This window comes from Trachurus japonicus, chromosome 21 (genome assembly GCF_045865225.1).
Source record: "Trachurus japonicus isolate A0001 chromosome 21, Traja_1.0".
NCBI classification, from domain to species: Eukaryota; Metazoa; Chordata; class Actinopteri; order Carangiformes; family Carangidae; genus Trachurus; species Trachurus japonicus.
Genome location: NC_140927.1, coordinates 23,572,793 through 23,587,039, shown reverse-complemented (window position 1 = coordinate 23,587,039; position 14,247 = coordinate 23,572,793). Strand labels below are relative to the sequence as shown.

General features: G+C 39.5%; 3 protein-coding genes across 3 annotated transcripts in view; 1 reads left to right on the top strand and 2 right to left on the bottom strand.

The window, feature by feature from the left end:
• The first annotated feature begins 574 nt into the window (after nucleotides 1–574).
• On the top strand, nucleotides 575–6,665 carry LOC146965286 (inosine-uridine preferring nucleoside hydrolase). The gene is made up of 7 exons (XM_085766184.1): nucleotides 575–811; nucleotides 1,706–1,794; nucleotides 1,999–2,186; nucleotides 3,654–3,833; nucleotides 3,949–4,060; nucleotides 5,092–5,228; nucleotides 6,197–6,665. The coding sequence occupies exons 1-7, from the start codon at nucleotides 741–743 to the stop codon at nucleotides 6,542–6,544; spliced, it is 1,125 nt and encodes a 374-aa protein (XP_085622310.1). The 5' UTR covers nucleotides 575–740; the 3' UTR covers nucleotides 6,545–6,665.
• A 75-nt stretch (nucleotides 6,666–6,740) lies between these two features.
• Nucleotides 6,741–8,675, bottom strand: coa5 (cytochrome C oxidase assembly factor 5). Its single transcript, XM_085766185.1, has 3 exons — nucleotides 8,430–8,675; nucleotides 7,226–7,309; nucleotides 6,741–6,989 (listed from the first exon to the last, which is right to left on the bottom strand). Exons 1-3 carry the CDS (start codon nucleotides 8,529–8,531, stop codon nucleotides 6,948–6,950), a joined length of 228 nt encoding a protein of 75 aa, XP_085622311.1. The 5' UTR covers nucleotides 8,532–8,675; the 3' UTR covers nucleotides 6,741–6,947.
• Nucleotides 8,676–8,926: 251 nt separating this feature from the next.
• The window catches only part of mgat4a (alpha-1,3-mannosyl-glycoprotein 4-beta-N-acetylglucosaminyltransferase A), a 39,752-nt gene continuing 34,431 nt past the window's right edge, over nucleotides 8,927–14,247 (bottom strand). Inside the window, exons 13-16 of the mRNA XM_085766183.1 lie at nucleotides 13,094–13,172; nucleotides 12,705–12,765; nucleotides 11,843–11,955; nucleotides 8,927–11,671 (exon numbers count right to left, since the gene is read on the bottom strand). Of these exons, the coding sequence (XP_085622309.1) occupies nucleotides 11,645–11,671; nucleotides 11,843–11,955; nucleotides 12,705–12,765; nucleotides 13,094–13,172 (280 nt within the window). The 3' untranslated portion in view covers nucleotides 8,927–11,644. The remainder of the gene's footprint in view (nucleotides 11,672–11,842; nucleotides 11,956–12,704; nucleotides 12,766–13,093; nucleotides 13,173–14,247) is intronic.

Sequence of the window (14,247 nt, the reverse complement as noted above, 5' to 3'; positions counted from 1 at the left end):
AAAAACATTTCTCTTTTCACATGCTTATAGCTGAGAACTTTATCTATTTTCTTTTATTTTACTTTTATTTGCTCTTGCTTTTAACTCTGTTTTTAGTGTTTTGTTTGTTTTTATTCTGTGTTATGCTTCTTCTTTTTTTTTAATGTTTTGTCTTTATGTAAAGCACATTGAGTTGCCTTGGTATGAAATGCGCTATATAAATAAAGATGCCTTGCCTTGCCTTGCCTATATCAATCGCTCTGATCTGGGGCCGTTTAGTCTGGTCTAAGATACTCTATTTATAAACCGTCTTTGGTTTAGTGGCTGTTTCCGGAACCAGGGCGAGAGGGACAGGCCTTTCCGTCAAAATAAAAGCACCAAGCTAATAAAATGCGGTGAAACTTTTTAATTTAAAGAATATAATTTACAAGAAAATCCCCGAGCCTTTAAGTTAGCCCTTTTCTTTTATTGTATTTAATTGCATTACAAGTTATTGTCTTTAAAAAAAAAAAAATTGTATGTTGGTGAACACTTTTACTTTGGTGAATTTGGTGAATTCCGCATCCGCTCTCAAGACCGAAACCAGAATACAGACACACATCGGAGTTAATAAAAAAAACAGGCTCTTCTCCTCTGTGTGAAGACCCTGGTGACTGGCGAGGCTTTAACATATAGACTGTAGTAGCCTATCTGGGCTGTAGGTCGGTGCAGTTTGTGGTGCACAGAAGTCCTGGCGTCTCCAGTCGGATGCATGACGGTGCATGGCGGTGATCGTGCGACTTGTGCCTGCAACAACATTTTTGACAACAACTTTGAGCAGCTGTGTGAGCAGGTGAGGCGACAGTACTCAGATAGACACACCGGATGCTGCAATGTTGATGCAACGCGGAACTAGAGCTGCTGCGTGTTCACGTCTCTGTTTGACCTCTCGTTGCTCGTTGTTTGGGCGCTACTTTGATTTGATTTGAGGGCGCGTGAAAGGCATTATTAACATGCTCTTAAATTGTAGCTGTGTGAATGACACTTCAATGTGAGGGTAATTTCAGGGGAAACGTGAATGGATCAATATTAATATGTCCCCTCAATAGTGATTTCTTTTTGTGTAGCCTACTGGTCAGTGATGAAAGTGCTGTTTTTTGTTTTTGTTTTTCGACCAGAAATGTGCCTGAGTAAAATTTGCAGATTAAACTACTTTTCTACATTCAGTGCTATGACTTCTGATTGAGTTTTTACAGACATAAGTAAATAAACATAATTGATACTAAATATACTAAAGATCTTAGCACATTTTTAGCCAATTTATATATATTTTTTTATACATTTTAGTTAGCCTACATAGTTATTTTTCCTGCTGGCCAGACTGGTTGTGTAGGCTATATACTGTATATTTGTTTGCATTTGTTGACGCCGAGGCCACTGGCAATTTCGTTGTATTTTCTTTTACAATGACAATAAAGCATCTATCTATCTATCTATCTATCTATCTATCTATCTATCTATCTATCTATCTATCTATCTATCTATCTATCTATCTACATTAAGTCTTCTAGTGAGAGGGCACTGGTTGTGTGTTTATGCCACAACCGATAATATAATACATCCATGGCCACAACTGATGATGAGATAGGAAGAAGTCCAAAAGTCAGATTACTAGATGTATCATTAACTTTTACTTCCTGTTATGCAACGTTACGCATTCAGTGATTCGCCCTCTCGTCGGTCACAGGTTTCTAGCAGCTGACCGGTTCCAGTCTGTCAGAAGACGAGCACCGACCGGCTACTACTGCAGTGTCTCCGTCTCACACTCAGCTACCGGTAAGTTTTGTTCTTCTGTCATATATGTTTCATTTAACCGTCAGTTACTGGATAACAGTTAGTCTGTCTGTGGATGAAGTGTAGTTTTGTGGTTATTCATTTACTAAAAGGGGTTAAAGTTAAACACTGACCCGAGGTGTCCAGTGAAAAGTGTCTTGCAGGCACTGAGGTCATTTCAGTCTGTGTCTCTCTCTCCCTCCACAGGGTCCAAGATGAGGAAGAAGCTGCTGGCAGATGTGGACTGTGGGGTGGATGATGCTCAGGCGATGATGTTGGCGCTGGCCGCCCCCAACGTGGAGCTCCTGGGCGTCACCTGTGTGCATGGAAACACCACAGTGGAGAATGTGTGCAAGAACACACTACGCGTCCTGAAAGCCTGTAAAAGACTGGAGGTGGGTGTGCAATGTTGTTATGTGTTGACAATAGTGACACAATTTACTAGAAAATGACACATTCAGACCAACATTAGTGTGTTTGTTCATGAGTGTTGTTGGCCGACACAGATCGAAACATGTGACAGCGGCTCTATTTATGAACCCGCCCAGACAATGACTTGTTGTTCCTCAGGCCGCATGACTTAAGGCGGGAACTGAACAACATATTGCCGCCAAGAACTTATCAGACTGGACGCCCAGTGTGACCCTTGTTAGGTCTGCGTTGTTGCATGGTTGCATATCAGGATTCAGGATTCTGGTTTTAACACCAAAGAAGCTGCAGTTGTGGCAAAGTGCTCGGAAAAGGAAATTAAATCATTCAGACTTAGACGTAGAGATCCTTTATTGATCGCAAAGGAAATTCAAGTATCCAGTAGGCAAGGCAAGGCAATTTTAATTTGTATAGCTTTTACAATAGCTTTTACAAACAGTTCAAGCTCAAAGGGCTTGACATGGCATCATGACAACATCCTCTGCCCTTAGACCCTCACATCGACTGAGGAAAAACTCTGTAGAAAACCCTTGTAACAGGGAAAAATGGGAGAAACCTCAGGGTGAGCAACAGAGGAGGGATCCCTCACCCAGGACGGGCAGACGTGCAATAGATGTTGTAGCCTATACAGACAAGAAAACAGTTTATAACAGAGAATGTGTTGAAACATGGAAATGTTAACAACAACAACAGTAGCACAGCACAGGCCTACATATATAAGGGCATTGAAGAGCAAAAAACAGAAAAAATATACACTAACCCATTAGAGACTGTACAAACCTCCACACCTTCAAATCACTCCTATAAACCCTCCTTTTTAAACTGGCTTTTAAAGTGTAATTAAATATGTTTAAATTCAGTTCTTCTATCTATTATTCTATAGTTTTATCCATTTCATTTTATTATGTCTCTTTTAGATATTGTACATTGTTTCTGTATTTTAATTTTGCTATTTTTATATAAGCGTCTTTGAGCATCTGTAAAAGCGCATTATAAATAAAATGTATTATTATATACATCCATAAAGCTGCTGTATGTACATAAGTTGTGAATAAAACACTAAAAAGAATAGAGAAAAAAGAACCAAATGTATAATACTTAAATCAAACTAATACTAAATCAAACATTCAGCATGATATCATTATCAAACTGAACAAAAGACATCACAGATTAGTATCGGCCACCTCAACTATGGATGTAAAATACTTCAGGTTTAGGGCACTAAACAAGGACAGGGGCTTTATTTATTTCATGTCATTACCTATTTCTTTATCATCAGTTTTCTATCCAAGGCTTTAACTGGATTTAAAATCACTACAGAGAAGGAATGTGTTATATAATCCAACTGGTTGAGCATGAATTCAACCATGCAGATGTTTTCCATGTGGTACTGTATGTTTCATCTTCCTTCTCACGCTTCGGTCACATGCCAGATTCCCGTGTTTAAAGGAGCCGCTAAGCCCATCCTCGGGAAAAACATCGATGCCGGACACTTCCACGGGCTGGACGGACTGGGAGACGCTCCCGACGCCAACGCTCCCGGTCTGGACCTGGTCCAGAAGGAGGACGCCGTTTCAGCTATGATCAGGATCGTCAATGAAAACCCAGGAGAGGTGTGTGTGTGTGTGTCTGTGTGTGTGATGTGGCAACAACAACAACAACAATTTTTATTTTTGTGTGTGTTTATGAGCCTCTTGCGTGTCTCATATCTCATGTTTTGTTTCCCAGGTATCTCTGGTTGCCACGGCGCCCCTCACCAACCTGGCGCTGGCTGTGAGGATGGATCCGTCGCTACCAAGCAAACTGCGAGGGCTCTACATCATGGGAGGCAACACTGAATGTCAGTGAGAGAGAGAGAGACTGTAGCACAGATGTATCTGAATATGGAGGGAAAATTCATCAACAACGAGGATTGATTGATTGATTGATTGATTGATTGATTGATTGATTGATTGATTGATTGATTGATTGATTGATTGATTGATTGCCTAGGCCCCCCTCAAAAAGCTCTACAGCTTCCTAGGGTGTCCCATTTGACATAATGTAAATGCAAAACCTAATGTTCTTACAATTGTTTTATTAAAGGGATAGTTCAACATTTTGGCAAATTGGCCCATTGCCATAATCGCTATAGTCATAGCAGTAGGTTCGTTACCTTTAATTGTCGGTGTAAGCTATTTTTAGAACGGAGGAGCGGAGCGGCAGGCTGCTCAGGGCTACGCTATGGAGGCTAAGGGAATTTCTTGGTTTTCCTCATCAAACTCAATACTATCAAATACACAACTCAACAACTCCAAAAGGCTGTCGTGGACAAGTTGTGAGCTGCACAATCACCATGCTATGAGATAATAACGGAACGTTACGAGACGGAGCTGTTTTAGAGGTAAATTCATGCAAAACCGCTGATGCGCGTTGCCTTCAGGGACACTTTTTCAGCAAGCAGACTCTGTATTTACCCTGTATTTACCTCGAAAACGGCTCTGTTTCGTAACGTTCCATTATTATCTCATAGCGTGGTGATTGTGCAGGTCACAACTTGTCCATAAAAGCGTTTTGGAGTTGTTGGGTTGTGTATTTGATGAGTTTGATGAGGGAAACCAAGAAATTCCTTTAGTCTCTGTAGCGTAGCTCTGAGCAGCTTGCCGCTCCGCTCCTCCGTTCTAAAAATAGCTTACACCGACAAATAAAGGTAACGAACCTACTGCTATGACTATAGCGATTATGGCAATGGGCCAATTTGCCAAAATGTTGAACTATCCCTTTAAATAGGTATGTGAGTGAGTGAATGAATGAATGAATGAATGAATGAAGCTTGGTTTTGTAATTGTAATTAAATTTCAGTGTGTAATCATCAGTGGTTTGTTTTTCCAGCTCGAGGAAACACCACGGTGTGCGGCGAGTTCAACTTTGCTGCCGATCCAGAAGCTGCTTACATCGTATTGAACGACTACCAGTGTCCGATGTACTTGATCTGCTGGGAGTTTACCTGTTACAGCAAACTGTCCTGGGTGAGATTTCATCTTTCACACATTCAAAAGATTTCTAATACAGTAGCAGTCAATAGTTTGGACACATCTTCCCATTCAATGGTCTTTCTTTATTTTTATTACTTTCTGCACTGTAGATTCATATTTAAGACAACAAAACTATGAAGGAACACATATGGACTTACATAGTAAACACAAAAGTGTTAATTTAGGGTGCTTGTCCTATTCCCAAATAAAAAAATCCAGATTTTTTCAAAGCTAATCATTATGTTTTTAAGAGCTCAAACTCATGCAGTTTTGAGCCGATCACTTAAAAGCTGTGTAGTTTGGTTGCAGCACAACCAAACTACACATTTTATTTACAACAGAACAATGTGTAGTGAAAACATGAGCCCTGAAGGATCAGAAATTACAAATAAATAAATATAAAAAATTGTGCATATTTTGACATTTCCACTGAGAGCTCAATTTATTTCCAGACCGTTTTCAAGACTTTTCAAGGTCTGGAAAAGAGTGATTTGAAATTCGATACTTCTTAAGACTTTCAAGACCTGCGCAAGCACCCTGTAATTAAAACAGAACTGTTATCCGTCACCCGACATAAACCCAAGTGAGATGGTTTTTGCGATGAGTAGGACTGTAGAGTGAAGGCAAAACAGCCAACAAGTGCTCAGCTCCTCTGGGAACTCCTTCGATACTGTTGGAGAACAAAAACCGTTCCAGGCGACGACCACAGAATCAAAAGTGTGCAAAAAGCTGCCATCAAAGCAAAAGGTGGCTACTTGGAAAAATCATAAATATACAACATATTCCGCTTTGTTTCACACTTTTGTGTTTATTACATAACTCCATGTGTGTTCTTTCATAGTTTTGATGTCTTCAGTTTGAATCTACAATGTAAAAAAGTAATGGAAATAAAGAAAAAGGTGTATTGTTGTAGTAATAGTGTACTTATAACCTTGTGTTGACCTTTCTTCTTGCATCGACAGGAGTTTTGCGACGCCTGGTTGGCACAGGACACCGCCAAAGCTCGCTTCATGGAGCGCATCTTCCGCCACAGCATCGACGCTTGCAACAGCGAACGCTTTGAGAAAGAGTTTGTTGGCGGCAATGGTTTCATTTCCTGCGACTCGTACGCCATGGCGGCCGCCGTAAACGACTCATTTATCCTAGAAACCGACCGGCATCCGGTTACCGTGGAGCTGACAGGCACACACACCAGAGGGATGATGGTGGTCGACACTGTGGACTTACTGAAGAAGACTCACAAGGCTTTCATCGTCAAGAAGGTGGATATGAAGATGTTCGAGCAAATGATGATGGATTCTTTGAAATAACAGCAAGGACCAATTTCGTATGACTGTATTAATATTTCACTATAGTAGTATTTTGATAACTAATCTTATAATTAAGTTTTTTTGTATAATAACATCACAATAAAGTTTTGATAGAAAGTCTCTTTTATTTGCTTCTCTGTTTTCCATAATTAAAACACTCACACTCAAATGAAATAACACAATATATTTAAAGGAATCAAGATGCCAGAAGCTCCAGCTTTAGTCTTTGTTTTATCCCAGCACTGCAGCATTTTACAGATGCGTAGTTAATCCATGGTCGTCGACTGCTGCCCGCATGTCTTGTGGATGAGGTTTAAACGCTGCACACACACACACACTCACTCTGACCCGTGAGCAGGGTCATTTTTCATTCATGCAGCAGCATCAACATTCAGAGGGTTCATCAATATCCTTTTCTTCCTCTGAATCTTGACCTCGTGTCGAGCTGCAAATAAGAGGACACAGTTATAATAACCTCTCTGTAAGAAAATGTGATTTAATTAAAACCGAGCAAAGACACATTTGTTTTCAATATCAGCATGTAGCTTTGTTTTGGTAAAGCAGAGAAAGTTGTTTTCTTCAGCTCCCAAATGTCTTGCCTCCATCCTAGCTTAAATTTAATAGGACGGGTTCTATTTTCATTATTTGTTTTTGCAAGTGCAGCGTAATTATCACACTTACCATTGACCTCTTGCACTCAAAGAAAGATGTCTGCAGGGCTTTGCAGTGGCCTTCCTTCAAACACTCACTGGGCAGCTTCCCCTCCTAAAACATATAAAGACACCAGTTTTTTTTCCCCATTAATACATCTGGGTGCTTCTCTCTCACGCCTTAAATATTTTCAGATTCAAGTTGACTGCAACCAGTAGATGAACACGTAACACAGAATTTGACACCTTGTTATGACTGGCATTTATAAATGATTGTAATTTTTATTGAACATTTAACCAACACAAATTCTGAAAATATAAAAATGAATAAAACCTGCATTCAAACAGCATCTTTTTTTTTTTTTTTTTTTAAGATTCTGAGATAAAAAACTCAGAATTTCTGAGAAAAAAAGTCTTGAGATTAAAAGTCAGTATTTCTTTTTATCTGAGAATCTTAAAAAAAAAAAACAAGTCCCAATGCTCTTCCGTAGCTTCAGTTTGTCAACATATAAAAACACATATATTCACAACAACGGAGGTGTTTTCATAGGGGGCCTTTAAAAAGTGATGCACCTGCCTTTGGATTCCGGAAATTTGTAGCGCGTTTGTATCTTTGAGCGGCCTTCAGGGCCACCGTATTTTTTTTTTTTTTTTTCAAGTTCCCTACCATAATTTCCTTTTACCTTGCACATATTTCTTTATCCAGATAATTTTAAAAATCACGTAAGTGCTAAAAGCCCCCTTGGCAGTATGGGTTACACAATACTGTTCGTTTTAATTGGTGAGGTTTCTGTTTCCATATAAAGTTGTATATAGGCTAAGGCAGTTTTACTTCTTGTGGAACATAATAGGCTACCATAGCTGTAGGCTATAGACCATTCACTTTTAGACAACAGTATCCGTCCAGTGATTGATAATCTCTTAATAAACACATGTCATTTTCTTTATTATTATTATTATTATTATTTTTTAAATATATCTTCTCAATGAGTGAATTTAAATTCCAGTCTACTCTTTCCTTTTGATTCTTGCATATCTTAATGCCCAGATACGATACGACATCTTGATGATACAACACAAGTACCATTCTATTTCTGTCAAATTGTCCGGTTTTTCTTTCATTATTTAAGAAAATAGTGGTGTCATCTGCCAGTTGACAGCATTTTAAATCTCTCTCTGCAGGTTGAATACCTCTAGAATAATCTTTATTATTAGAGGACGTCTGTGGCTCTTACCTTTACAACGCAGTCGTGCTGGAGGAGACAGGCCTTGAAGTCCTCTCTGACGCCGGCACAGGCTCTGTTATCCGGCTCTTTGTCCTCGTAATACTTCGGCATCTCGTACGCTTCACTTTAAACCCTGCTGTTTCCTGATTTAAACACTCACAAGAGCGAGAATCGGCGCGTTTACCTGCAATGACATAAGTGCTGCTGCTGTGTACAACTCGGCCACCATGTTTTCTGAAGTTGCATGATGGGAAAACGGAAATAGACGGCGCAAGAAGAACCAATGCATGCTGGGAGAACTCGTAGTTTTTTCCCCCCACGCTTTCTCTGTCAAAATGTAAACAAAAAAGACTGAATTTTGTGGTCATGTTTGCAATGTTTACAGATGAATTCATGACGATGACAAAAAGATTTTTGATTGTTTCTTCAAAACCTGGTGATGCAAAGATGGCATGAATAATGTAGCTAAAGCAGAACAAAAAAAATAAAAACACAAAAAATGGCCATGATTTCTAACAACTTTTATCATTTATTTCAAAGATGTCCATGAAAAATGATGTCATAATCATCAGACGTAGGCATTCACATGTATATGATGAAGGCACATGAACTGATGGGTGTTTGTCGAGCATGGGAAGAGTTCCTGTTTGTTTTTTTTTGTCTCCTGTCCACATTCAACAAATACAGAAAGAGGGATCATATGACTGTTCATGCTGATTTCATGCACTCAGTTTCAGTTTCCATGTGTGGATGCCGGGTAAAGGGGTGGAAGCCAATCCTTTGAGTAAAGTATTTAAAGTGTCTTTTACCCTTCAAAAAACAACATAGTCCACCCTTTAAATGGCTTTCTCCCATCCTATACCAAGTAACAGAACATGAGTATGAGGCAGAGTGTGAAATGCTTATGTGTTTAAGAGTACAGCTCTAGTGTAGATGGTTTGATCGGGGGGCGGAAGAACCTGCTCTGATCAAAAAAACAAAACCCAACAACCAAACAAACATTGTTTATAATAAATTACAAATAATAAATCATGCATGTAAACAAGCATGATGAGTAAACGTCACACTCCCATATCAGTTTCATCATCAAAAAGGCACTTCATGACCCCCTTGAATAAACCACTGACATGTAAGATGAGTGAGGTTTCACTTAAAAAAAAAAATAGCTTCCACTCACAACATTGGCCACAAGAACACAAAATGATGTCCAAGGAACTCCAATGAACAGTTTAGGCAAAAGATCGAGTGAGAGACAAAGAGATACTTGTTGTTTTATAGATTTACAATCAGTGAAAGTACTGCACAACCTTCAGCCAAATCATACCACAAAAAAAGGCGAAACTGCAGTGATCAGTAGTCATAGTACTCTGTCCAATCAGAGAATAAAGATATGCGACTGGACAAAATAAAACGGTTGGAAAAGTGGATTTGGAGGAGTCAGTGAAATGGGTATCTGTGCAAAAAAATGGAAAAATTTTAAGTATAATGGTTGTGTGTGTGTGTGTGTGTGTGTGGTGGGGAGGAGGCGTGATGGTAACATAAAAGTGGAAAAGGCAGTGCAAAATCATGCAGATGGTAAATCTGGTACAAAAACCCTCCAGTACCACTTTCACTCAGCATAACACATAAGAGTGCCTCTGACATCCAATCGCCAACTGGACTGTACGTGTTATTTTTAGTTTAAATATCATGATCTCCAGCAGTTAAAGTGTAGGCGTAAGTAAGTATGAGGGAACAGATTGGAATAATGCTGCTGAGACAATTTCAAGGGAACTTGGATATAAGGCACATTTTTTTTCTAATTTTGACCCACAACTACTTCATAAGAATCTAATCACAACTCTCCTTCCATTTAGTTTTGTTTTTTTTTACAGTGAAAATGAATCGTTTTTTAACTCTAAACATTTCACTTCAAGTGAAAAGAGACGTAACCGTGCTACTTGCTACTTGCAGATGAAGCAATTTCACAAGAAGCTGTTCTGAAATTAAAATGTACAATCGCAATAGTAATAAAAAAAAAAAAACCCAACAAAAACAAAAAACAGTTCACAAATAAAACAGGTTCTGAACTACCATAAACATCTCTTAATAGAATAAAAATATATTTTACCTCTTGTACAAATTAAAGATTTATTTCAAATAAATTAAATCACCTTCATAGATCGTCAAAGCTGTAATAATATATCAATATAACAATATATTCCTTCGGGAAAATGACGCCAAGGCAATGTCTGATTGGTATACTATATAAATGGACACTGAGGTCATACACAGCCTGTCAGACAGGAGGTGAGATTGATATGGTGTCATGTTACTTATTTTCTTGATGGACTGAAGTTAATTACCACAGAATCTGGCCAAAGTTGGTCGAAGTCGACACCGACTGGCTGCAGGCAGGATCAAGGAGCAGTTTGGAAAGAAAGAGCTCGTCCTGAGTTGGTGTCTCAGGACAAGTGGAGTATTTAAGTGACTTACAATACTCGAGGAGGAAAAAAGAAAAAAACATATTTTTTTCGTTTGGGCTGGTGTTGATCTAGAGCTTCCGTCATCTCTGCCGAGAACAGAGAGCAACTGGCCATGAGTGATGACAACATTCTTGATCATGGAGGAGGTGGAGGAGGAGGAGGAGGGGGAGAGGGGCTTCTTCGCTGAGGCGCTAGTGACAGTGCAATGCCCCAGCTCGCCCCAAGGTGGCAGCATTAAGTAACAGGAGGATTTTGGCAGCATCGACACCAGTGGCCAGGTGACTGGTTCTCTCCCCAGACGTGATGGTTTCTCCTCGTTCGTTTCCAGCAGACCGTTTTCTGATTGTGTTTCAAAAAGCTGCTGAGCAACACAGTCACGTTCAGAGCCAGAGCTGGGAGGGACGGGGGGAGGAGGAGGAGGGCAGATGTCTTCACACACTCTGCTGTTGTTCTTTTAGACAGTAGTATTCACATTCTCACAAATGAATTAAGAGCACAAGAGTGAGGGAGAGATGCAGAAAGAAAAAAAAAGGGGAGAGAGAGATCGATCGATGAGAAGCAAAAAAAATAACAAGGTACATTAGGACGAGTGGGGAACAGACAAGAGAAGTGGCTTTTCCTCAGACAAGCTCAGTCGAGCAACTCTAGTGGGCTCTAATGATTTCACTGCTGGTTGCTAGGTGCCAGAGGCCCTGCGTAAGCAGTCTAGGAGATTTTGGTCCCCCAGGGGCCATGATTCATGTCCCCCCTCCTGAAGAGTCAGCCAGCTATCCTCTTTATATGAATCTGCAGGAGGAGAGCACAACGCCACACGTGTTAGATGCGAGGAGGAGGAGGAGGAGGCAGTTTGCATCTGGAGCAAGCGTTTATTTATTTATTCATTTATTTTATTTCAAGTGTTTGGACAAGAGATTAACAGCTGCTTAACAGTGTGTGTGTGTGTGTGACTTGGCTTACCTCACTAACGATGGCCCACACAGCAGAGTCTTTGAGAACAGAAAGCCGAAGAGCCACAATGGGATTGAAGGAAGGATCTACAGCCCCCTCTGCCACTCCCTTCTCAAACTGACCTGTGTGTTTAAAGACAAACACACACACACACACACACACACACACACACACATTAAAGTACATATGACGCACTAAACTCATTTGTATTGGTGTTAGTAGGTGCATGGACAAATATTTCACCAGAGGACTCAAGTGAGAAAAACTGTGACACAGTGGGGGAAATGAGTATTTGATCCCCTGCTGGTTTTTGTAAGATTGCTCTCCCACAGAGAAATGGACGGTCTGTAGTTTTTACGGTAAGTTTATTTTAACAGAAAGAGACAGAATATCAACAAAACATCCCAGAAATAATATCATCATATAAAGGTTATAAATTAATTTACATGTGACCAAGTGAAATAAGGGGAAAAATCTGCAAATACTTATTTTCCCCGCTGTAACTGAGCCACTTCATCTACTTTATTTAACCAATATACTGTATTTCATCTTATCTAAACAATCTTTAAGGACATCTAAGAAACAAAAAAAACACATTAGGATACAAAAACATATTATTAATTATAAAATATGTGAGGACAAAACCAGAGAAAATGAAAAGAAGACTATAAATAGAAGAGGAACATTTTGGAGGAAGAAAAATAGAAAAAAGGCCGTGACTGAGAACACACATTTTTTGTCGCCTGACTGTAACTGTGAGCAGCAAGTAAGTGTGTAATCTGATCACGATGTCTGAGTGTGTTTGTATGCACTAACACACACACACACACACACACACACACAACGCTAGGAGACTGTCAAATCCACTTACCGATTCTGTAAAAGCGGTCCTCTGTTCGTTTGTACTTCTCTTTGGTCTGCAGTCCAGGTTCCTAACACACACACGCAGTAGAATAAAATGTATGACACAAATTAAAATCTTTTAATGATTTTCCATTTGAGCTGCACTTGAACTGATACGAGTTTCTGTAGGTGTGGATCACAATGTCACAACGCGTCGCCTCTGGCACGGCAAACCGTTCTGTCACGCTCACATTCCTGTCAATAATCAATGTGCTGCGTCCCTGAAACCAACCACTCAATGTAATCTAATCAGACCCGTTTGCACATCACACCACAGAGGGGTGACTGACTCTGTGTGTGTGTGTGTTTGTGAGCATGTGAGCGGCTCCGTGTGTGTGTGTGTGTATATTCCCCTACCGAAACAGGCAGTATTTCCACTGTGGTGTTCTCGATTTTGTCCCCCGGGTGCTCCTGGTTACCACTGCGAAACAGGAACCTGCCAAACAAATCAAATCAAGGGTTCGTTTTAATATTCGCGCTGACAGATAGAAGCGTTCTCGCTCCCACTTCGTAGCTGCTGCCACAGATACACAGATTTATGTCCACACACAATAATGAAAAAAAATTGGACGCAAGTGTATATACACCAAGGTTATTATAGTTTTCATTTTTCAATTTTCATTAGCTTTTATTTTCATTTAGTTTTTCACTTTCGCTTCTTTCTTCAGTTTAGTTTTAGTGAGTTCAACAAGTGATGAAGCAGTTTTAGTTTAGTTTTTATTTTTGAGGAACTGACTAGTTTCGATTTTACTCTTAGTTTTTCAGGTTTTAGGAGAAAGCCTTTCCAAATTTGTGGGATATTTTCCTTTTACTTGCATCCTATAATGTTCCCATCAGTCCTCATCATGTTACATTTACTCTTATCTATGGGTCGTACTCAAAGTCGTCCCATTTTGAGCTGCAGCATTTTCTTCCTGCAACTTTAAAATCTCTAAGAAAACTAAAACTAAGCTGATGTTACCTGACATTCAGTTTAGTTTTACATTGTTCATTGTAGTCTTTATTTAGTTCTCATTTTTGGAAAAGTTGTCATTTTTACTTTTATTTCAGTTCACTAAACTATGTTTTCACTGCTAGTTTTAGTTTTAGTCTTAGTTTTAGTGAACTATAATAACCCTGATATACACACACTGCGTATACTCAAAGGAGGATATGGATGATAAAAATTTCAAAGCTTATGCTTCTTAGATCTCATATTCAGGTCACAGCTACAGGTTTCTAACATTAAAAAGTCTAGGATTTCTGTCTTTTCTAGCCAAGAAAAGCAGAGAAATGTTTTTTTTGGAGGGGATGACAGCTGAGAAGATTCAAAGAGGTACCTGATTGTGCTTCCCTTTACTTTATCTGTCCTCACTCAGAGTTTGTGACTCGTATCAAAACGTTTGACAGCCAGAGAGTAGGAGACTGAGCGAGGACGCAGGCCAGAGACGGAGGCAGTGACAGATGATAAAAAAAAACTAAAAAAAAACTGTATCTCTCAACCAACTGCTGATGAGATGTCTAATCAGAAA